The sequence below is a fragment of the Petaurus breviceps genome, unplaced genomic scaffold, assembly GCF_028583685.1.
Source record: "Petaurus breviceps papuanus isolate PSGF00001 unplaced genomic scaffold, PetGlider_PUasm1.0 90603, whole genome shotgun sequence".
Taxonomy (NCBI): Eukaryota; Metazoa; Chordata; class Mammalia; order Diprotodontia; family Petauridae; genus Petaurus; species Petaurus breviceps.
In genome coordinates this window covers 6,357,302-6,382,662 of record NW_027187284.1, presented here as the reverse complement: position 1 = coordinate 6,382,662, position 25,361 = coordinate 6,357,302, and the positions used below count along the sequence as shown (strand labels likewise).

General features: G+C 37.5%; 1 protein-coding gene across 1 annotated transcript in view; it reads left to right on the top strand.

Moving 5' to 3' along the window:
- CFAP47 (cilia and flagella associated protein 47) overlaps positions 1–25,361 on the top strand; it is a 963,244-nt gene that overhangs the window by 189,249 nt on the left and 748,634 nt on the right. The window contains exons 27-28 of the mRNA XM_069063838.1: positions 17,155–17,350; positions 22,427–22,636. Of these exons, the coding sequence (XP_068919939.1) occupies positions 17,155–17,350; positions 22,427–22,636 (406 nt within the window). The remainder of the gene's footprint in view (positions 1–17,154; positions 17,351–22,426; positions 22,637–25,361) is intronic.

The following is a 25,361-nucleotide window of genomic DNA, read 5'->3' as shown; positions in this document are numbered from 1 at the left end:
GACAGCAGTTTATAGCTTGAGGGCAATTGCATAGATAAAACATGTACAGATGATATTATAAATTTTATTTTTGGTTCAGATAGTAAAGGGAAGCTCCAATGATACCTCCCGGCAAACACAGACACCATTATATCCTGTTTTCTTTCTCGATGTCATCGTCAGAGAGACCGAGTGCCACCTTCTAGCTGTTTTTCATCAAAAATCAGATGTTCATGTTGTGGGAAGCCTTCCTTGTCTTGGGTTTTGACCTTGCCATTCTTGAGAGCATCACTGAGCTCAACATCAAACATGACGCTCTGAACTGTTAGGGTCTGCTTCTCTAGAGCGCTCTTCCTAGAGCTTGACTGCCTCACTGAAAAAACAAAAAATATGTCATTCAGTCAATAAGTATTTATATGGGCCGGGCAATGTGCAAAACACTTTACAAATATTATTTCATTTGATCTTTATAACAACCCTTTGAGGTAGGTGCTATTATTATCCTCATTTTTTTTTTTTTTTAGTTGAGAAAAGTGAGGCATACAGAGGTTGTGACTTGCTCAAGGTCACACAACTAGCGTGTGAGGCAGGATTTGAACTCAAGTCTTCGTGAAGGAAGACATTGAAGCTGAATATATAGATTTTGGGATCTTTTGCATAGAAATGTTAATTGAAAATATGAGACTGGCTGAGATCATTATGGGAGAGAATGTATAGAGAATAAAGTACAGAGCTGAAGACAGAACTTTGGGATACAACATGGATCCCATATGATTTTGGAATTCCTCATTTCCTTAGGCCCTCTGTGGCTTGGTTTTGGTAATCATGATAGGAGAGAGGACAGGGACTGTACCTGCCATTTCATAGTTACAAGTACTTCTACGTGAGGAAACTCTTGCTTTGATGTTTGATATTTTCTCTACAACTTATGGTCTTAGTTTCTGTCGTTTCTTGTTCCTTTGTCATTCCCTTTAATGACTTCTTATCGGCAGCCTTTTTGACAAGATCTTCTATCATGTACCAGGACCATCCTATTCTCCTTACCTCTTCTGTCAAAGCTGCAATAGATCCACTCTGACACATTGCTGCTTTAGGCATCAGACCTGCTTCTTTAGATCTCTTAGAGCTCTCTGAGTTCATAAGCAATAAGTTAAATGTTAATAAGCTTAATGTTCCCCTTAAATATACTCCTGACTTATTTACAGCTATTATAAAATTTCATTACAACTAAAATTTGTGTCATGATCAGTTGTTTTGGCCTTATACTCCCTTAAGACACCCTCGGTGTTTCTTTTCTGCTTATTTTTCTACAATTTCCTTCCTCGCTGTGGTTTTCAACACCATGGTCTATATCCTATTGCTATATGTTCTCTTTTTCCAGTCCTTCTTGTTGGTTGTAGATTCTAGAAAAGTTAAAATAAATGAACAGGGGGCATGTACAATAATTACATATATATATTTATAAATATATACAATATTAACATATATATATAAATGTAAATATATAAAATATAAATATAAAGCCTATGGCATTAGCAGGTAAAGTAACTTGCCTTGGGTCACAAAGTCAGTATGTGTAAGAGGTGGGACAGCAACACCAGTCTTTGTGGCTTCAAGGAAGAGTCTCTCACTACTTGGCAATACAGCCTCCCTTGTGTAATCATAGTTATGCAAACATGGTTTGAGCCTCCAGTTTATACCAGGCAGTAGTCACAACAAAATAGCAAGACTTCTTTTTAAATTAAATTAAATTTAAAAATTGTATGTTTATTTTTTGTTTATAACATTCATTTCCACAAGATTTTGAGTTACAGATTTTCTCCCTGTCTTTCCCTACCCACCACCCCAGAACTGGATATTCAGATAGGACTGAATATCCCCTCCCCCAATCTGCTCTCTCCTATATCCTCCCCCATCCACCCTCCAACTTTCCAGTAGGACAATATAGATTTCTATACCCAGTGCCTGTACTTCTTATTTTCCAGTTGCATGTAAAATACATTTTTTAAACATTTGTTTTTAAAACTTTGAGTTCCAGGTTTTTTTTTCCCTTCTTCCCTCCTCACTCAACACCACTGGGAAGATAAGCAATTCAATATAGGTTATACATGTGTAGTTACCCAAAACATTTCCATAGTTGATATATTGTGAAAGACTAACTATATTTCCCTCCATCCTAACCCCCCCCCAATTTGTTTTATTTTCTACTTTGACCCTGTCTCTTTTCAAAAGTGTGTGCTTCTAACTAGCCTTCCCTCCCTTCTATCATCTCCCCTCTTATTACCTTCCCCCCTACTTTCCTGTAGGGTAAGATTCCCAATTTAGTGTGTATGTTATTCCCTCCTTAAGCCAAATTCAATGAGAGTAAGGTTGACCCATTCCCTTTTGCCTTCTTGTTCTTCCCCTCCATTGTAACAGTTTTCCATTGCCTCTTTTATATAATTTACCCTATTCTGTCTCTCCCTATCTCCTCTTATTATATTCCTCTCTCACCTATTAATTTTATTTTTCAAAATATCATCCCTTCCTATTCAATTGATCCTGTGTCCTCTGTCTATGTATGTCTGTACACATATATATACACTAACTCACATAGGTATTCAAACACACATATACCCTCCTAGACATACACACACAGACACACACACACACGCATATATATATATATATATATATACATATATTTATGTTCCCTTCAACTATTCTCATACTGAGAAAAGTTTCATAAGTTAAAATTATCATTTTTCTATGTATTAATGTAAATAGTTCAACTTTGATAAGTTCCTTATGATTTCTTTTCCCTGTTTACCTTCTCATACTTCTATTGCTTCTTATATTTGAATGTCACATTTTCTATTCAACTGTTTTTTTCATCAAGAATTCTTGAAAGTCCTCTATTTCATTGAATGACCACATTTTCCCCTGAAACATTATACTCAGTTTTTCTGGGTAGGTGATTCTTGGTTTTAATCCTAGCTCCTTTGACTTCTGGAATATCATATTCCAAGCCCTTTGATCCCTTAATGTAGCAGCTGCTAGATCTTGTCTTATCCTGATTGTATTTCCACAATACTCAAATTGTTTCTTCGTGGCAGCTTGTAATATTTTCTCCTTGATCTGGGAACTCTGGAATTTGGCTATAATATTTCTAGGAGTTTTCTTTTGGGGATCTTTTTCAAGAGGTAATTGGTGAATTCTTTCAATTTCTATTTTGCCCTCTGTTTCTAAAACATCAGGGCAATTTTCCTTGAGAATTTCTTGAAGAATGACTTCTAGGTTCTTTCTTTGATCATGGCTTTCAGGTAGTCCAATAATTTTTGAATTATCTCCCATGGATCTACTTCCCAGTCAGTGGTTTTTCCCATGAGATATTTCACATGCCTTCTACTTTTTCCATTTTTTTTGGATCTGTTTAATAGTATCTTGATTTCTCATAAAGTCATTAGCTTCCATTTGCTCCAATGTAATTCTGAAGTATTATTCTCCTCAGTGAGCTTTTGAGATTCTTTTTCCATTAGGCAAATTCAGCTTTTTAAGGCATTCTTCTCCTCATTGGCTTTTTGGGCCTCTTTCGCCATTTGAGTTAGTGTATTTTTAAGGTGTTATTTACTTCAGTGAGGTTGTTGTCTCTCTTTTCATGATTTTTTTTTGCATCATTCTCATTTCTGTTCCCAATTTTTCCTCCACTTTTCTTACTTGGTTTTCAAAATCCTTCTTGAACTCCTCTATGGCCTCATATTTTTCTTGGAAGCTTTTGGTGCAGGAGTTCTGACTTCATTGACTTCCTCCTGTTCCATACTTTGATCCTTTTTGTCACACAAAAAAGGAATCTAAGGTTTGACTGCTATGCTTTCTTTGCTTCCTTTGCTTGCTCATGTTGCCACAATTACTTTGACCAATTACTTGACTTTTGAGCTTTTTACCACACTAGAACTCTGCTTCCAAAGAGGAGAATTTTGTGCCAAATCACTGCGGTTTTCACGGCTGCCAAAAGTATTAGTTGGGTGCCCTCTCTGAAGCCTCCACAGACTCTGGCACCTGGTCACCCAACTCAGGACCTCCACCCAAGACCATAATCCAGATCCAAGCAGATTAAAGCAAGAGTGATTACCCCTCAGAATGTTTGCTTGGTCCCCCTACAATCTGAAGGCCAGGAACTCTGAAACAGCCACATGGTGGAGGTTGCAGGGCCACAGTGCCTCCGCCACTTTTCACATTCTCACCCCAGGGGCAGAGGCCAGACCTTACTCTTGCTCTCCTTGTTCCCAAAGTCCACACTGACCTTTTACTTTGACTTTGGCATTTATGGATTGATAATGCTGGAAATTGCCACAGATGCTGGTGATCTACTCTCCTGAGGTCTGCTCCAGTCGCTCCTGGGTTGGGGCCACCCTGAGGCTAAAACTGAGGGGCTGAGCTCTGCTCCTGGTGCTCTGTGATAGACCCTTCCTGCTGGGCTGCCTTCAGCAGGAAATTTGTTTCTCTCTGTCACTTTGTGGGTTCTGTAGCTCTAAAGTTTGTTTAGAGTGATATTTTATAGGTATTTGAGGTGGTTATTGGGGGAGCTCATGGTGTTTTCCTGCTTCTATGCTGTCATCTTGGCTTCACCCCTCCCAATCAAATAGCAAAACTTTTAATTAGGATATAGTCAAAAAGTAAATATCCTAATACCTGAAAGATCTGTTAATTTTTGTCAGTACAAGGAAGTTCTGGAATGAGAACTCTCTCCATCAGTGCATATCACGATCTGTATTAAATAATAGGGAGCTGCATGTTCTCATAAGGGTTAAGTGACATTTCCATGAAGGAGTATAATCTCCTTAGGTTCCTATTCTGGTTGAAGAGGTAATAATACTTACCTTATATCTCATGTTTGATATGAAATAGTCCCCCTGGCTCTGTCTCCAGGAATCTTTTGTGATTAACTACTCAGAACCACATCCATCTATAAGACAAAAGAATTGTCTCCCCCTCATCCCTTCTAGGATTGTCAAAACCTTTTTCATCCAGCTCTCTCTGAAGAATCCAAAAATCCCCTAGTATTTGAATTAGTGTGAGCAAGCTCCTTTTAACTACCTGCAATTAGCATTAGAGCAATGTGAATTACTTTGCAGCTTCAATAAGCACGAAATATGTATTTCATTCTCCATGAAATAACAGATCGAGTCCCTATCCATACAAGGGACTGTTATGAGTATTTTGTTACAGATGACACTTTTCTTTCTGATGTTGACCTCATTGGGGTAAATGTCTGGTAGTGAGATTAGTGTCAAAGGTATGAACAGATATTTTTCTTGCATAATTCCAACTTGTTTTATAAAATGGTTGGACCAATTCCATCAACAGTGTATTAACGTGACCATTTTCCCACAATCCCTCTAACACTGAAAATTCAAGACAGTTAGGTGGTATAGTGAACAGAAGAACACTAGTCCTGGAATCAAGAAGATCTGAAATCAGATTCCTTATCAGGTATTTACTAGCTGGGTGTCCCTAGTCAAGTCAATTAGTCTCTGCCTCAGTTTCCTCAACCATAAAATGAGAATAGTAATAGTACTTACCTTCCATGGTTGTCAGGATCAAATGAGATCATATTTGTAAAACCTTTACCACAGTACCTGGTACTGTAGGTGTTTAATCATTATAACAATCAGTGCTATTTCTCTTTCCTCATGTTCATTTTTTATTATTTTTCAATCAGTGGTTAGTGAGGATCCACTATGTACCAAGCATTGTATTAGGTGCTAGGGATACAAATACAAAGAAAGAAATAGTCTCTTCTCACAAAGAGCTTATATTCTAACAGGGGAGACAGCAAGGACATATATTTACAAAGAAAGGGATTCTGAGGTGGAATTGAGGAGAAAATGAATGTCAGGCTTTGGGGACAGCTAGTACAAAGACACAGAGACTGAAGTTATAGTGTTAGGTGTGAGGAGCAGAGAAGGCCAATTTGACTGGATCAAGGAGTGAGTCAGGGCAAATAATGTGCACTGGGGTTTGAAAAATAGATTGGGGGCAAGGATGTAAAGAGCTTTTAAAGCTAGACATAAAAGTTCATATTGTAGAGGCAAGAGGGAGCCCATCCAATTGACTGGATAGGGGAGGAACAGTGTTAGATCTGCAGCTATGGAAAATCCCTTTGATGTTAGTGCAGAGGATGAACTGCAGTGAAGAGAGGCTTGATTCAGAGAAATTAATTAGGAAGCTATCATGCTAATCTAGGTGAGGGGTAATGAAGACCTAAAATATCGTGGTAGCTGTGTGAAAATGGAGAAAGAGTCAGATATGAGAGATGTGGGAAAGTAAAAATGACAAAATTTGACAACTTGTTGGATATGTGGTGTTAGGTAAAATGAAGCTTGACAAAATGAGGCTTCTTCATTTCTCTGGAATAGGAATTCATTTTTGCTAAAAAGCAACCAAGTTATTTATGGAACTTGATTGACCCCTGCCATGATTGATACAACTTCCTGGCTTCCTAAGGACATAAAAAAGCCCCTCCCACATGGAGTCAGGTCCCCTCTGACTTGTTGGACATTTGAAGATCTTGACAATCATCATATTCTTCCTCACTGATCAGACTCGTTTCCATATGGACATAAGGTGTGGAGGAGGTCATACCTGCATAACTGAAGTGCTACTCATTGCACATCCTTTCTGTTTTAGGGCATAATAAACCTTTGTTGTTAACTATTTAGGGACTAACAAGTTCCTCATTTACTATCGACAGCTAACCTGAACTAATAGGGTGCTGGTGTTAGGCCTACCTCTTTAATGAGGAGTCAAAGATTGTGCTTAGGTAAAGAACTTAGGTGATGAGAAGAATAGTGGTGATTTAAATAGCAAACAGGACATTTGGAAGAGGTCTGAGTTATTGGGAAAAGATACCAAGTTCTGTTTTGGACATGCTTAGCTTGAGAAGTCTCCTTGACATCTGGTTTGAAATGTCTAAGAGGCAATTTGTGGTGAGGAAAGAAAGCTCAGAGGAGATTTGGGCTGAAGTCATCAGCACAGAGATGATAATTAAATCTTTGGGTGCTGATGAGGTCAAGAGAGAGTAAAGAGAAAGACTAGAACTTAGGATAGAAGTTTGTGGGATGGTTACAGTTAGGGGGAAGTGAAATGGATGATAAATCAGCAAAGGAGACAGAAAAGAAGTGGTTCAACATGTAGGTCAAAAATAGTTCACAAAAAATGTAGAGGTGGGGAGAGTATCCATGAGGAAAGATCCCATGGTCAGAGGAATGTTAGAATTTTTAATTAGGGAGATGGAACATTTGTGAAAATAGTATTTGACCCTATTGCTATTCGTGACAAAGGCGAAATGAAGGGATATATCAGTCATGGGACTTAAGGAGACTGAAGAATTGGAAGTTTAAGGACTTGGAGGGAGCATCAATATGTATGTTGAAGTCCTTTGGCACAAGGGCAGAATTTGGGGAAGAGAAGATGGTGAGTCAGGTGCCAGCCTTCTTGAGAAAGGAGGAAGAATACCCTGGGGGATGATATGTAACAGTTACTACAGTTTATATTGGGTAAAAAATTTTGATTCTGTCAATTTCAAAGGAGCAAAGTTTACTGAGTGATAGTAGTAAAGGGTGAGTCTGCAAGAGACAGTGGGGCATAAAAGTATTCTAACTTTTCCTTTAGGATCATTTTATTAGGTTACATGGGTGAAAGTACAGCTAGGTAGAGAGCAGGGCCAGGGATGTGGCATCTTGGGGGTAGAAGTGGGCACTAGGTGTTAGTGCAGGTTAGTAGTTGGAAGAAGTATGAGAGAAAATTTTTTTTGCTAATTTGATGTATGTGAGGTGAAATCTCAGAGTTTTATTTTCCATTTAAAAATATTTGTGATTTGAAACATTTTTTTCATATGGTTGCTGAATATTTTAATTTCTTCTGAAAACTATTCCTCTTTTAACCACTTTGATCTCAGTAAATTAAGAGCTAAAGTCATCTGCTGAGAAGGATAGGTTGGGGGTGGGGTGGAGTGAATTTAAGGATTTGAGGAGATAGACATTTGGGTGGCTGCTGGGGGATTGGGTTAATTCTGCTTTTCCTATCTCCTCTCCTATCCCTACCTATTTCAGCTCAATTTCTTTAAGTAAAATTGACTTCATTTTGGTTCTTCTGTGTACATCTTCGTGAGCTCTTGATTAAAGTGTCTCTATCCAAAAATATTTTTCTGACTCTTCTCTGCAAAAACACATCCTCTCCTTTTTTAAAAATGATAACAGATAACTCAAGGCTGAACTCCACCATTAAATTTGGCTCATCTATTTGCCAGCCCCAAAGTATTATAATTGACCCCACCGTTACATCTCAAAATAACTATGTAAATTACAAAGTCAACTTTATATTTGCTTAACCTGTTTAGCATATTCATTTTAAGCTCCCTGAATATGTGGTCCATATATTTCAATGCTTCAGGTTACAACCTATCTTAAGTTTCCTTGTCCTTTGTGATAACTGTTTGTGTCCTCTTGTAAATCCTCCACAAAGGATTTACCCAATGACTTTATTGTTGTGGTTTAAATACAGGGACACCAAAAACTGTTGAGGTGGGGTCTCTGCCCACCCCAAAGCTGTTGGGGTTTCATGATGTTTTGGGGTGGAACCATCTCAAAGAATTCAGTAAGACTACCTCTAATCCAAATATAGGCATTTATTGATTTTGATGCCTCTCAAGAAGTGGGCTAAGTTCCAACAGGAAGCAGCAACTTGAGAGAAAGCAAGATGGATTTTTATAAGGTAAAGATGCAATTACATAACAGAAATTTACATAGAATACAGGAATATCATTAATGTTAAAAAGGCAGGAGGAATTTGTTAAGGGATTAGGTAATGGAGGAGGGGTCCCATCTATGGTTAGGTGGTTAAACATTTTGGTCGTTCTGCCCTCCAGCTGGCTGGCTATTGTGGTCCTGTCTTGGGCTAGAGAGATGATGTGATTGTGATTGAATATAAGAACACACATGTTTCTGTGGGAATAGGTCTGGGGCAGTGACCAGGTAGAGGCAGTAGCTAGGTTCCCATCACATGGACACACCTACTGTTTCCCTGGGAATTAAGAGTTCAGGGACACACCTATTGTTCCAGTGAGCAGTGAGGCATATACTGAGAAGTTAGGGCATTGGTGAGGGGGGTTAGGTAGGTACAGGAGGCCTGCTGTTCAGTGGGGCCAGATCTATAATGAAGTTAGAATATTGGGGCTGGGGGCCACTTTATTAGGATTCCATCATTATGACCTTTTATTAGATATCTTAGCTTTTTGTGGCTGAAACACTCAGTCTATCTACTATCCATCACATTATTTACCCATCCCCTTTTCTAGATCATATTTTTACTGTTATTTCTTGCCTGTTAAATTCTATTTTTTTTCAAAATGCTTTATTAACTTCTGGTTTGCATCATTCATTTCCGCCAGATTTTGAGTTACAATTTTTTCCCCCATTTTTATCCTACCCACGGCCCCAAAATAGCAGTTCCACAGGATATCCCCTCCTCCAGTCTCCTCTCTCCTATATCTTCTCCCATACCAACTTTGACTTTTCCAGTAGGTCATGGTGGATCTCTATGTCCCAATGCCTGTATATCTTATTTCCCAATTACATGTAAAATAGTATTAATAATAGTATTTATATATTTTTAAACATTTGATTTTAAAACTTTGAATTCCAGATTCATTCCCTTCCTCCCTTGTCACCCACCCTTGATGGGATGATAAGCAGTTCAGTATAGGTTGTACATGTGTAGCTATGCAAAACATTACCATAGTAGATATATTATAAAAGACTGACTATATTTCCCTCCCTCACATCCCACCTCCAACTCCCACTTGTTCTATTCTCTTCTTTGATCCTGTCCGTTTTCAAAAGTGGGTGCTTCAAATTTCCCTCCCCCCACAGCCTGCCCTCCCTTCCATTATCCCCCCTCTCATGCCCTTCCCCCTGTAGGGTGAGATACCCTATTTAGTGTGCATGTCATTCCCTCCCTGAGCCAAATTCAATGGAAATAAGGTTTTGCTTTTTTGCCTTCCTGTTCTTCCCCTCCATTGTAACCATTTCCCCTTGCCTCTTCTATATGAGATAGTTTACCCCATTCTGTCTATCTTCATCTCCTCTCATTATATTCCTCTGTCAACTCTTAATTTCACCTTTTAAGTATCATCCCTTCCTTTTAAATTGGTCCTGTGCCCTCTGTCTATGTGTACTTGTAAACATTATACACACATTCACATATTTATTCATATGCCCATATACTCTCCTTCAACTATTTTCATACTGAGAAAAGTTTCATCAGTTGTAATTATCGTTTTTCCATGTAGGAATGTAAATAGTTCAACTTTGATAAGTTCCTTATGATTTCTTTTCCCTGTTTACCTTCTCAAGCTTCTTGTATCTGAATGTCAAATTTTGTATTCAACTCTGTTTTTTTCATCAAGAATGCTTGAAAATTCTGTATTCTACCTAATTACCATATTTTCCCCTGAAACATGATACTCAGTTTTGCTGGGTTGGTGATCCTTGGTTTTTATCCCAGCTCCTTTGACCTCCAGAATATCATATTCCAAGGCCTTCGATCCCTCAGTGTAGAAGCTTCCAGATCCTGGGTTATCCTGATTGTGTTTCCACAATATTCAAATTGTTTCTTCCTGGCTGCTTGTAATACTCTCCCCTTAATCTGGGAATTACAGAACCTGGCTATAATATTCCTAGGAGTTTTCTTTTGGGGATCTTTTTCAGGAGGTGATTGGTGGATTCTTTCAACCTCTATTTTGCCCTCTGGTTCTAAAACATCAGTGCAGTTTTCTTTGAGAACTTCCTGGACCATGGTTTCTAGGTTCTTACTTTGATCATGGCTTTCAGGTGGTCCAATAATTTTTAAATTATCTCTCCTGGATATATTTTCAAGGTCAGTGGTTTTTCCCATGAGATATTTCACATTGCCTTCTATTCTTTCATTTGTTTGGATCTGGTTAACAGCATCTTGATTTCTCATAAAGTCACTAGCTTCCATTTGCTCCAATCTAATTCTGAAGCAATGATTCTCCTCATTGAGCTTTTGAGATTCTTTTTTCATCTGGCAAATTTGGCTTTTTAAGGCATTCTTCTCCTCATTGCCTTTTTGAGCCTCTTTTTCCATTTGAGTTAGTCTATTTTTTAAGGTGTTATTTTCCTCAGTCAGGCTGTTAACTCTCGTTTCGTAATTTTCTTTTGTCACTCTCATTTCTCTTCCCAGTTTTTCCTCCACTTCTCTTATCTGCTTCTTAAGGTCTTCTATGGCTTGTAACCAGCTCGTATTTGTCTTTGAAGCTTCTGGTGCAGGAGTTCTGACTTCACTGTCTTCCTCCTGTTCCATGCTTTGATCCCTGTTGTCACCAAAATAGGAGTGTAAAGTTGGGGTACCCTGTTTAATTTGCTTCCTTTGCCTGCTCATGTCACCACTCAGTCACTTGACCCCTGGGCTTTTTGCCACAGTACAACTCTGCCACTAGACAGGGGAGCTTCGTCCCAAATCCTGGGGTTTTCTCAGCTGCCAAAGGTATTAGTTGGGTGCCCTCTCTGAAGCCTCCACATACTCTGGCAGGCAGGTGGCACACCACATGACCTTCACCCTCGATCGCAATCCATATTCAAGTAGGTTAAAGCAAGAGCCATTACCCCTCAGACTGATTGCTTGGTCCCCCTACAGTCTGCAGGCCAGGAGCTGAAGCTGCCAAGTGGCGGTGGCTGTGCCTCGGTGCCTCGGTGGCTTCTTGCCCAGGGGGAAGAAGCCCGACACACTCCCAACTACTGGGTTCCAAAGTCTACACTGCAGTGACCTCCTACTTTCTCCTTTGCATCTATGTGTTGATAATTCTGGACTGCCACAGCTGCTGGTGATTTGGAGTCCCTCCAGCTGGTGGTTGCTCAGGTCTGCCCTGGGGCTAAAGCCTCTGGATGGCTGGGGGGCTGTGGTCAGCTCCCAGAACGCTGTGCTGGTCGATTCCTGCTGGCCTGCCCGGCCTATCCTCAGCGGGGGATTAGCTTCTCTGTGTCATTCTGTGGGTTCTCTTGCCTTTTAAATTCTTGCTGGTCCTATTCTACAGGTTACCATACACCATACTTTTCTCCCTTCCTTGCAACTCCCAAGTTTCACTTTTTCAGAGATAGTGTTATTCAATGATTTAGAAATGTAGAAGTTCATTTCAAGAGAATAATAATCTTAAAGACAACTTTTTGCATCAAAGAACAATTTAAAAGATTTTAAATCAGTGCTGAAATTTCAAATTCCAATAATATGTTCTATATTTTGTTTGTTCAGTCATTCACTTGTGTCTCACTTTTCCTGATCCCTTGGACCACAGCTCTCCAATGTTGTCCTGTGCGTGGAGTTTTCTTGGCAAAATACTGGAGTGGTTTGCCATTTCCTTCTCCAGTGATGTGCTATATTACATACCACCAAATGATCAACATTTTATTCCTGATCCTAAAGGTGTTTAAAACTACTTAGATACCTCATTATATCTTGGAGGTAAAAAATCCACTGTGGAGCAGTGGATAGATGGCTAAATTTGATGTGAGGAAGACCTGAATTCGAATCTTGTGTCAGAAACTATGTGTATCGGTCAGTCACTTGGCCTCTATTTGCCTTAGTACCCTGATCTATAAAATGGGAATAATAATAGCCATCTACTTCCCAGGACTGTTGTGAGAATATATGAAAAAAATATTTGTAAAATGCTTTGTAAACTATAAAGCATTAAATAAATATTATCATCATGATTATTATTGGAGATGACTCTGTTTTCTTTTAGACTGTCTATGGAGTGCAAACTTTGGCAGGGCCCACTATACTGACCAATTTTCAAGTATAAACCTCATGGTGACTAATTTTGCTTTATTTTATTCCATTTTTTAGAGAGAGATATAATTTCTTATATTTAGTATTTAATTTTCCCTCAATTACATGTAAAAACAGTTTTCAACATTGGTTTTTAAAAATTGAGTTCTAAATTCTCTGCTTCCCCTCTCATTGAGATGATAAACAATTTGATATAGGTTATACATGTATTGTCATGTAAAACATATTTTCATATTAGTCATGTTGTAAAAGAAAACATAGACCAAAATAAAAAAAAACAAGGAAAATAAAGAATGTAAAAAAAGTACGCTTCAATCTGTATTCAGACTCCATCAGTTCTTTCTTCAGGGGTGGATAGCATTTTTCATCATTAGTCTTTCAGAGGTGTCTTTGATTATTGCTTATATTGCTGAAAATAACTAAGTCATTCACAATTAATGACCTTACAAGACTGCTGTTTCTGTGTATATCATTCTCCTGGTTCTACTCATTTCACTTTGCATCAGCTCATGTGAGTCTTTCCAGGTTTTTCTGAAATCATCTAGCTCATAATTTCTTATAGCAAAATAATATTCCATCACAGTCATATACCACAATTTCTTCAGCCATTCCCCAGTTGATGGACATCCTCTCAGTTTCCAATTCTTTGCCACCAGAAATGAACTGCTATAAATATTTATGTTAATATAGATCCTTTTCCATTTTTTAAATCTCTTTTGGGATGCAGACCTAGTAGTGGTATTGTTTGGTCAAAGGGTGTACATGCTTTTATAGACCTTTGGGCATAGTTCCAAATTGCTTTACATAATGATTGAATCAGTTCACAATTCCCATAAACATGCAGTAGAGTCTCAATTTTGTCCCATCCCCTCCAACATTTGTCATTTCCCTTTTCTGTTCTATTAGCCATCTAATAGGTATGAAGTAGAGTCTCAGAGCTTTTTAAATTTTAATTTCTCCAATCAATAATGATTTGGAATATTTTACTATGCCTATAGATAGCTTTGATTACTTCATCTGAAAACTGTTCTTATTTTTTAACATTTATCAATTTGAGAAGGACTCATGTTTATAAATTTGACTCATTTCTCTCTATATATGAGAGATGAGGCCTTTATCAGAGAAACTTGCCTCAAAATTTTTTTCAGTTATGCTTGACAGCTGAATTTTCCCCCTCTCATCCCCCTATTTATTCTATTCTCTCTCTCCTTTTATTCTATCCATCCTCAAAAATGTTTTGCTTCTGACTACCACCTCCCCAATCTGCCCTCCCTTTGATGAGCACTACTCCCTTCCCCATAGGGGAAGATAGATTTCTATACCCAGCTGAGTATGTATGTTACTCTCTCTTTGAGCCAATTCTGATGAAAGTAACATTCAACATGTTGCCATGTCCCACATGTTCCCTCCATGGTAAAACCTCTTTCTTGCCTCTTTTTTTTGTGAGATAATTTACCCCATTCTATCTCCCCCGTTCCTTTTCTTCTGGTATATTCATCTTTCTTACCCCTTAATTTTATTTTTTTAGATATCATTCTGTCATATTCAACTCATACCTGGGCTCTTTGTCTATACATACTTCTTCTAACTGCTCTAATAAAGAGAAGGTTCTTATGAGTTACAGGTATTATCTTTCCTTGTAGGAATGTCAACAGTTTGACCTTATTAAGTCCCTTATGCTTTCCCTTTCCTGTTTACCTTTTTATGCCTCTCTTGAATCTTATATATAAAAGTCAAGTTTTCTTTTCAGCTCTGGTCTTTTCATTAGGAATTCTTGAAAGTCTTCTATTTCATTGAATATGCATTTTTTTTCCCTGAAGGATTATACTCCAGTTGGCTGGGTAGGTGATTCTTGATTGTAATCCTAGCTCCTTTGCCCTCTGGAATGTCATATTCCAAGCCTTCCAATACTTGAATGTAGAAGCTGCTAAACTAGGGATGGGAAATCTGTGCCCTTGAGGCTACATGTGACCCTCTAGGTCCTCAAGTGTTGCCTTTAACTAAATCCAAACTTTGCAGAACAAATCCTCTTAATAAAAAGATTTGTTCTGTAAAACTTGGACTCAGTCAAAAGGCTGTACCCAAGGACCTAGGAAGCCACATGTGGCCTCATTTGGCTGCATTTTCCCACTCCTATAAACCTTGTGTTTTTGTGTGGTTTTAATGTGGTTCCACAATAGTTGGATTTTTTTCTTTCTGGCTGTTTGCAATATTTTTATCCTTCACCTGGGAACTCTGGAATTTGGCTATAATATTCCTGGGAGTATTCATTTTGGGATCTCTTTCAGGAGGCGATTGATGGAATTTTCAAATTTCAGTTTTATCCTGTGTTCTAGAATATCAGGACAATTTTCCCGATAATTTCTTGAAAGCTGATGTCTAGGTGCTTTTTTGGGATCATAATTTTCAGGAAGTCCAGTAAGTTAAAAATAACCTTTCCTGGTTCTATTTTCCAAGTGAGTTGTTTTTCCAATGAGATATTTCACATTGTCTTCTATCTTTCATTTTGTTTTGTTTTATTGTTTCTTGATATAGTGTCATTAGCTTTCATTTGCTCAATTCTGATTTTTAAGGAATCATTTTCTTCAGTGAGTTTTTGTTCTGCTTTTTCCATTTGGCCGATTTTGCTTTTTAAGCAGTGAATTTTTGTGTCTCTTTTAGCATTTGGCCTATTCTGTTTTTTGATTTATTATTTTCTTCAGTATTTTTTGTGTGCTCCTTTACCAAGCTGTTAACTTTTTCCACCCATGATTTTCTTTTTCATTTATTTTTATGGAGGGGCAGTTGGAGTTAAGTGACTTGCCCAAGGTCACAAGGCTAGTAAATGTTAAGTTTCTGAGGCCAGATTTGAACTCAGGTCCACCTGACTCCAGGGCCAGTGTTCTATTCATTGTGCTACCTAACCACCCCACCCCATGATTTTCTTGCATTATTCTCTTCCCATTTTTCCCCTCTACCTCTCTTGCTTGATTTTAAAAATCCTTTTTGAACTCTTCTGTGGCTGAGACCAATTCATATTTTTGTCTGAGGCTTTGGATGTAGGAGTTCTGAGTTTTCTTCTTCCAAGTATCTGTTTTCATCTTCCTTTTCATTATAGTAACTTACTATAGTTAGAATTTCTTATGTTTGCTCATTTTTTCAGGTTATTTTTTGACTTTTGAGTCTTTGGTAAAGTGAAGTTCTGCTTCTTGCGTGGAGGGTGGGTTTTGTGAAAATATTTTCAAAGATACTTGTAGGAACCTCTAGGGTTTCAGTTCTTTAAGGTGGTATGATCTAAGGAGAGGTGTTTACTCCTCTCCTGACCTGTTCTCTGGTCTGTGAGGGACCACAAGTATTCTTTTCTGCCCTGGAACATGGGTTTCTGCTCCATTGAGGCCGCAAGCTCTGGTGTGCTAGTGCTCCACCTTGTCCTGAGATTGCATCCAAAAACGGATCCAGATCTGAGTATGGGAAAAACAACATGGTCCTGCCCTTAGTAATCCTTGTAGTCTCCTTCTAATCAGTTATCAACCCTTATACCACCTGTGGATTGAGAGCTCTGGAAGCAGCTGGTGCCACTGTTGATTCAGCCATTCCCTAGACCTACTCATGGTTTACTGGGGCCTGGTTTGCACTAGTGTGGCCTGTACTGCACTCCACTCTCAACTCAATGTGGCAAAACTTTCTTGCCAACCTTCCAAGTGATCTTGGGCTGCAAAATTGTTTCACCCCATTCTTTTGTGGGTTCTGCCACACCAGAATTTATTTTAGGGCACTATTTAAAGGTGTTTAGAGGGGTTTAGAGGAGAACTCCACCAAGTCTCTGCCTTTTCTTTATCATCTTGGCTCCACCCAGACTAATTTTAGTCAGAGCAAATCATTAGAACAGGTTAATCATGTGATACACAACACTACTCACAGGTGTCTGAACCAAATTTAAAAGTCATTGGGAAATATTTAATAAAATAAATAAAAATGCAATAAAACACAGCTAATATTAATATGTGGTTTATTAAATCAATACACGTCACTCAGAATCATTATAGTGTCCCTCCACGCCACCAATTTCCATTTGCATACACCACTGAACTAAGGCATCAAAGAATTACCATTTACTTTAGTGGAGGGAGTACCCATGTGGAATAAATCACAGATCTTTGATTCCATTTATACATTAAAAAAGCATTGAGTGCCTACTATGTACCTAGAATTCTCTGTGGTTCTGAGTATACAAAGACTATAGTTCATACTTTTAAAACAATTGTTCTAATTTGTTCTATGTTATTTTAAATGTCATTTTCCCCCTACAAATTAACATGGGTGAATTCTTGTTAAATTTTTCATCAGTGTGTCCTGGAACATATACTGCTGAAGTTCCTCTTCACCTGAAGGATGATCCTGTTTGTTACCGGTTGTTAACACTAACAGGAACTGTGAGGACACCCAAGTTAACTTTTGACCCTCCATTTGTGTTTTTTACTCCAGTTCCTTTGGGTGTGAAAACTGGGATAGATATCAACATTATTCCCCAAAACTATTTCAGGTAAATATTTACTTAATATAAATTTTCTATATAGGTTCCCATCTTGTTCTGTCCTGTTGATGTCTGTTATGGCTCATTTCTATAATAGGGAAGAGTAACAAGTAAATTCATTAATTGTGTCTGTATATGGAAAATACAAAAACAAATAAGTTGTAAAAAGTTGGTGCACATTATTTAATATATTATATTGTATGGAAATAGTAGATATTCTTGAATTTCAGATGTAAAATCCAAACTTTGTTAAATTCAAACATAAGCATAAAAAGTGAATTGCATTAAATACTAGGTGGTTATAACCAGTACTGGGAAAAATTCAATCAATTCAGTAACATCAGTTAATTACTTACTACGTGCCAGGCACTGTGTTAACCACTAGGGTCACAAATAAGAAAAAGAAAGACAATCCTTTACATATCAAGAATGTAGCTCATAAAAGTTAAAAATTAGTTTTACTTACACCTTGCCAAACCAGAATAACTAAGCTGTTTGGAAAGCAAACAGTACCTACAGAAGAGTATGCTTTTAATTTTAAGAGTGCAAGTCCATAGACTACCTTGAATCTCTCAAGGTACCTAGTGTATGAGTTTGAATTTGGAGGCAGGGTGGGTTGGTGGCCCAAAGAGGGTACAACAAAGTAACTTAACAACAAAATCAGCAGACTCACTGTGGCATTAAGAGCTATCTGAAACAGAATAAAGGATGAAAAAAAGACATTCAATACACAATATGAAATATAAATCAGGTGTGGGACAAGTAATTTATTTCTACACACAAAAGAAATACAAAGCATAAAAGATTCAGAAGCATGCTTTAGCAGAGCAGGATTCAGCAACTTGATTTATAATTACTGTTACAATCTTCTGGAAGGCTGGTGAATTAAACTTCATCAGAATGTAAAGCATTTTGAGGGATTGCTAATTAGGGTTTTTATATTTGCATTGTACTGCCTAAAGCACCCCTGGTACATATCTGCCTATAAAAGTCAGACTTGGGCCAATCCTGTTGTCATTAGTCATTTCCTCTTGATGCTTACACTTTCCCTGAAGCCATTCTATCTACTTTTTGAACTATTGCAACTAGCCTCTACCTTTATTGGACATAGGACCTCTTGACCACTTAAAATCACAAGATCATGTCCAGTCTTAGACCTTGATAACCATATCCACTTGCCCAAATAGCGAAGGAAACACAAAGGTGAAGAGGCAGACAAGAGCCTTGGCTCAAGTTGGTGTAAGTGAATCATACATGGGGCATGGGGGAAAAGGGGAATGAGTGATACCCAACCTTCATCCCCCTTCAGGGCAGTCCAGAGTGGCAGCACATTACTTGCTACATTGAAGTGTCACAGCTAAGAAGACAACCCCAAAATCCTTCTCCCTTGATGTAGCCCTGACCCTCTACTGATGTCATGGAGGTAGTGGTGAACTGATCCAGTAACCACTCAGGGTTTGACAAGTTGTAATAAAACACAAAACCCTTTCATAATTGGGCTACCACATGACCAGAAATAGAACCCAAATCAACTATATGGTCACCAGAACCAGAAGTGACAGCACTAAGGCTAGTTCATAAGAGAAGTGGAAAGATAGCCCCCACTACACTCATCCTGCCACTTATAACATCATTATGAGGTGGGGCAGGAATTATACAAAAAACATTATTACCTATTTCGAAAAAAAAGATCCCAGAATTTTAATGAGTATTTTTCTTTTAAATGAGTGATTTCTGCTTTAGGAAGCAATACTGTTTATTCATTGTTCTTCTTTGTAAAATATAGATCAATTTATAGTCTAAACTGATATTGCTTTTGGCAGCCATCTCTCTCCATTTGGCAAGTAAGATGTTTGTTGACTAAGGTACTTTTTGGACTCTTTTGTTCTCCCTACTGTTGAAATTAATTTAAAGGTTTTAGATGAAATTATAAGTCAGCATTGATGTTATTTCTGTTATTCATTTTCTATTTTTGATTTTTAATAACTTATTTAATTCAGGGTTAAATAATTAAAAATTATATGTTTTCTCATTATTATTTTTTCTTTTTCTTTATTGTGAATTGTCATCATGGCTCTGATGACCATCATAGTCTGATGGTCAATAGATACCTGGCTCAGGGATAACATCTGTATCAATAAGGAGTCTTTTCCCATCCATTTAAATGTGGTCCATTTCATTCTTTGTGGTCTTATTTGGTGGTTATCATACCTAACTCCTGTTGATTTTTAGAAAAGAAAGTCATTGGCTACTCTGATTTCTTTCCTGTTAACTATATTCTCACACCCTTAAATTTCCCCATCTTCACTTTCCCCATATTTGCATTGAAATTAGAATGTTCCTTGATTGAATCTGGAGAATGTTATCAAGTTTTAACCCCTGTCTTGCCATGACCAGCTGCCTCTTATTTACATACACATTCTTATATAAATGCATATAAGCCTAGATGGCAATAGTCCAAAGACTGAGTAAATCAAAATAGTTTCAAATTCATCATCTCCCCTTATCATTGTAATTGTGTTCTAGCAGCTACCTATGTTTTTAATCATAAATCATCCCCACCAAATGTCAACCAACTACCACACACAGGATGGGCAAACCAACCCAGCTCAAACTGGGTCCCCTAAAAAAAAGACAGTACACAGCATGTACCAGGCAAGTCAAACCACCACTACCACCTTTACTATTTTCTCCCTTCAGATTCTGATGTAAATAGTCCAGGACTCTGAACCCCAAAGCCTTTGGAAGAGCAAAGCTCCCAGCCCATTGCCTACATCCATCATCCTAGGAAGTATCTACCTCTATAGAAATACAACCTTACAAATGCTCCTGCAGCTGCTATACTTGCTTTTATTGAAGACTGAAAAAAAGAAAATTCTTATCAGCAAAGTCCCTGACAGTGTCAAATGGCTCAGCATCATAAACTGATTAGTGGAAATGACATTAAAGAAGAGGCATTGCCCTCTCTGTTTTGCTGCTGCATCTTAAGGACCATGGTTCTTTTCCATCTGATTTACCACTGAAACCTTATATGTATTGTCTCCCCCATTGGAGTATGACTTTCTTGAGAGCACAGACTTCTTGCTTTCCTTTTTGTAACCCCAAAGCCTAGCACAATACTTTGCATGTAGTAAGTGCTTAGACATGCTTTATTCATTTGTAACCAATACTATTATGTGATTACATGATTTGATAAGGCTATAGGGGTCATCTCTAGTTGCCATGATCTGTATCTTTCCACTGGACCCAGATGGCTTCAGAGGAGAAAGTGAGGCTGGTGACCTTGTGCAGGCCTCCCTCACTTAAATCCAATTCACTTGCAAGTCATGGTATCATCTTCTGATGTCATGGTTCTCTTTGAGAATGAAGGACAAACAACAGCAAACAAACAAAGTTATAGTGGCAGTATTATATTTCAATACGAAAAAATATCTGTTGGGACAGCTAGGTAGCACAGTGAATAGAGCACCAGCCCTGGAGTCAGGAGGACCTGAGTTCAAATCCGGCTTCAGACACTTAACACAAAAACTAGCTGTGTGACATTGGGCAAGTCACTTAACTCCAATTGCACTCCAAAAAGCAAAAAAATAATCTGTTAATAGTGGTAATAAAAAGGTAGCAACCTTTTCTTAAATAATTAATGAATTATATATTTTTCTTTATTCATTATGTTGATTTCCAAGTACTAAAATATTATTGAAATTTTTTTATGTCCATGGCTTATATATATATATATATATATATATATATTTATATAACTGTGTGTTAAAATATAGAGAAGGTAACTAATTGATAGGAAACTAGAACTTGTGATTTTTATTTTTTTAAAAATCCTCATTTGCATGGGCTACTTGAAAATTTTCCAAGGTTAATTAGCATCAACATTGAAAGTATTTCATATTTGTTCAAGAACTTTTGCTTGAATGATTAACCTCTTATAAAGAGTTCTGCAACATAGTCATGGGGCAGGTGAACCAGCCTTGTTGATGGGTATCATTAGGGAAAAAGGAAATTTGGCCAAGAGAATCAAATCACTATCACCACCTCCTTCCCTGAGACACAGATGGCCTGATTTCAAGAGTCCTGGGAATAGTAGCCCTCCATCCCCCACCCCTCCCTCATGAGTAGTCCTTCTTCTAGCATGGGTCCCACAGACATCGCTAAGAGAGTGATTTCATTGTGGAGAAGGCCACCTATCCCCCGCCCCCACACTGATTTTTGACCAACTGCCACCAACGGGCAGGTGAGTCCAACAGAGTCCTAAGAATGGCAGCATATCCACTTTTAATAAATCCTGCTTTCAATCAGTCTTCCCATCCTATCATCCTAGAAAGCAACTGCACGTGGAAATGTGATCAGGCACCTGCTTCAGTAGTCTGAGGAACCTAGAAAAGAAAGTTCATGCTACTAAAGACCAAGCCCAGAAATGTAAATTAGTTCAACATCAGAAACTGATACGGTTTTATCAGTGGATTGATATGATACATGATATGTTACTATATTCTTTGGTGTTGAACCATGAGGATCATGTAACCTTTTGCATCTGAATTCTAGCTGAATCTTTCATTATGTAAACTCCTTATGAGTAAGGACTGTTTTAATTATCTGTAGTCATCTGCAGCACTTAGCACAGTGCTTACCACATAGCAGATGTTTAAAAATGCTTATTTCCTCCCTTCCTATTTCATTTATTTATTCACAGTTACATAAACACATAAATATAGGTAACATAAACTAAAGTTTTAGAAATAGAAGTATTGTTCATTGTCCCACTTAAAATATTAAAATACATATTTAAGAAGAGTACTGTTTAGGCTAATGTTATGATTTTAATTAGACTTATCCTAAAATTTCTGGTTTCTTTGTCCATATATGGAGAAGTTTTGGTTAGTCTAAGTAGATTTAGAATGATAACTTTGCTTATTTATAGTAGGTTATTATAATCCTAATATAATAAATAATAGAAAATAATATTGATAACATTTAAAAATATTTTGTTGATATAATGGTACAAAACAGGTAAATGTAAAGAGAATCTAATATTTAGTTCATTTGAACTGACCGTTATGATTAATTTGAAAACAGGAAATCAGCAGTGTATGCCCGAGTTCCAACAATTAAACTTTATGATGGTGTTATGATAGATGTCCTTTCTGTGGATTTTCCAAATGGCAAAAATATTGAAGTCTCACCAGATGGAATAAATACAGGACTAATTTCTCACATCAGCTTTAAATCAATGAAGCCAGTGTCTTTTTCAGCTGATGTGCTATTTTTGGATGAAGAAAACAACTGGTAAGGTATTTAAATATATATTATTTTGGCACTTCTGTATTCATTGAAGGAAAAGAATGATCATTAATTTATGTTCTAAAGTAGTTAGAAAAATGTCCTAACTATAGCATTTAATATTATAAGATAAAGATAAAAAGTATCTTTAATTTCAGGATCAATATTAAAAAAAACCCTCTAAGTTGTACTTCCTGCTAATTATTTTTTAAGCCATTGATAGATTATAAAAGAAATTATGAATCTTTGATATGACAAAAAGAAAAAGAAAGCATTTTAATTTTCAACATATTTCTTTTACCTTGTATTTTGTGTGTCCAACTCTGTTGAACTTCTTCATTCAATGAATTAATCAACAAGCATTTCTTGAGTAGTGACCACATACCAGGCATTGTGATAAGCACCATGGATACAAATACAAAAAGAATGGTTCCATGAGTGTAAATACGTCTCTATCTCTCTATATCTATTTATCTATCCACACATATATAAGTGTGTGTGTATACATACACATGCCCAATAAGTATATGAGTATATATACACACAAAATAACATACAAAATAAAGAGAAGGTAATTTTATGAAGGGAAGCACTAGAAAGTGGAGAGACGTGGCAGTTTTGTTCAGAAGACATTTGATCTGTACTTTGAAGAAAAGGTAGAAGTAATTAGGGAGTGCATTCCAGGCTAGTGCAGTGGCATGGAATATTGGGAGACAGAATATTATGTGTAAGAAATAGCAAGAAGGATAGTTTGGCTGGACCATAAAATGTGTAAAGGGAAATAAAACCTACGCTTGTCAAGGTATGTTGGAGTTAGGCTACGAAGGAATTTAAATGCCAAACACAAGAGTGTGCCTTTGAGCTTAGGGGTAATAAAGAATCACTGGAGTTTATTAGGTATCAGAGTGATCAGATCTGTGCTTTAGTAAATTTACCTTGGTTACTGTGTGAAGAATAGATTGGAGAGGAGAGAGACTGGAGTTAGGGAGGCCGTTAAGGAATCTATTATAACTATCCAGGCAAGAGGTGATGAAAACCTTGAGTTGGGGAGTGGTCATTTGAATGGAAATAGAGGGTAGATTCAAGAGATGGCTTGGAGGTTGAATCAATAAATCTTGACAAGTGATTGGATTTGTGGATTGAGAAAGAATGAGAAGTTGAGGATGATCCCAAAATTGGGAGCCTATGTGACTTAGAAGGGTAATTTAGAAGAAAAGGGGTGAGTTTTTGTGGGAAAATGAGCTTAATTTTAAATATGTTGAATTTGAAATGCCTCTAGGACAGACCTGCATAATAACTTGGCAGTAGATAAGGGCCCAAATTAAAATAGACTAAACTTCTTTGGGCCACAGATAGGTTTTAGCAACTCACTTTCCAAGTAAAGGTATAATTAATGATTAAACTATTTTGCCAATAAATCATATTTTTAAAAAGGGAAATTTCAATTAATATCAATTGATTACTTATTAAGTATTACTTATTCAAATTTTTATTTACCATGAAATCACATTAATGTTACTTTGCTAAGTGGTACAAATTTTAATCCATTTTTCAGGTTTTCTTACTGTTTATGTTTAGTTAATGGGATATATTACACTTCTTGTTGGCAGTCAGTTTATTGTACTCTGAAATCATGTTTGAAATCAATTTCTTTAGAAATCTGAAAGCTAACCTCAGTGGCCACATCATTTTCTGAGTTTACTTTCTTGAAAAACTATTGTTCCCCACTGAGATTTTTTCAACAATTTGGACCCTTTAATTTGTTTTCATTGGTGTCTAATTTGCTTAAATCAGGATGTTTTTATTTGAAATGGTTATGAAGATTGTATTCCTTCAGAATGTCTATTACTTCTCTGCAAATAAGCTCAACATTTTGTCCCTTGGATAAGTAAACAAGTATCTATCTGTCCACTCCAGATTAAACACTGTATGTTCTGATTCAATCTTCCATTTCTTTTTATCACCCATTTTACAAAGTCACCCCCAAAACTTTAATGTTAGAGCCAAAAAGTCTCCATAGCAACTGCTCACATACCAAGAAATATTAAACTGAGTGTCTGACCTTGGAGCGAGCTCCAGACACTCATGTAACTTGGAGAGTGGCCATGTGGCAAAGGGAGGGGAAGAAGCTTCTGTGTTGTTGCCACTCATTGCATAATGGGCAACAGCTGGGTTGCTGCATGGCTACACTCATTTTGTTCCTGTTCAATGCAAGTAATGACGGGAAACAGTGAAAAGATATGATTCTTGCTGCTCTCAGACCAGAGGCAGACTGGTGATGATGGTTGATTGCCTCAAATCATGTGACAAACAGGAGAGAGTGCACAGTAGCAACCCACCTGCCAAGTTACCTGATGTGCACAATAGTGCCTAGTGGAAGGCCCCAGAAGGCTGTGGACAAAGCGCTCGTTAAATCTTTACTTTCTTTTACACCTTCTGCATTTTTCTCTCTGGCTGCCTGAAATGAGGGAAGGTCACAAGTGTCTGGAGGGCTGTATGTTGTGCAGACCTGCTCTAGGCCATTAATTCAAATCTAATCGAAGAGGCAGTTGATGTGACATTGGAGCTCCAGAGAGATACAAGCGTTGGGTTTATAGATCTGGAAGGTCTGTATATAGAGATGTTAAGTAAGCTCATGGAAGTGGATGAGGTCTGAAGAGACAGTATAAGTAAAAAAGAGAAGAGGATTCGGGATAGAGCCTTATGTCATACCCAAAGTTCGAGGGATTGA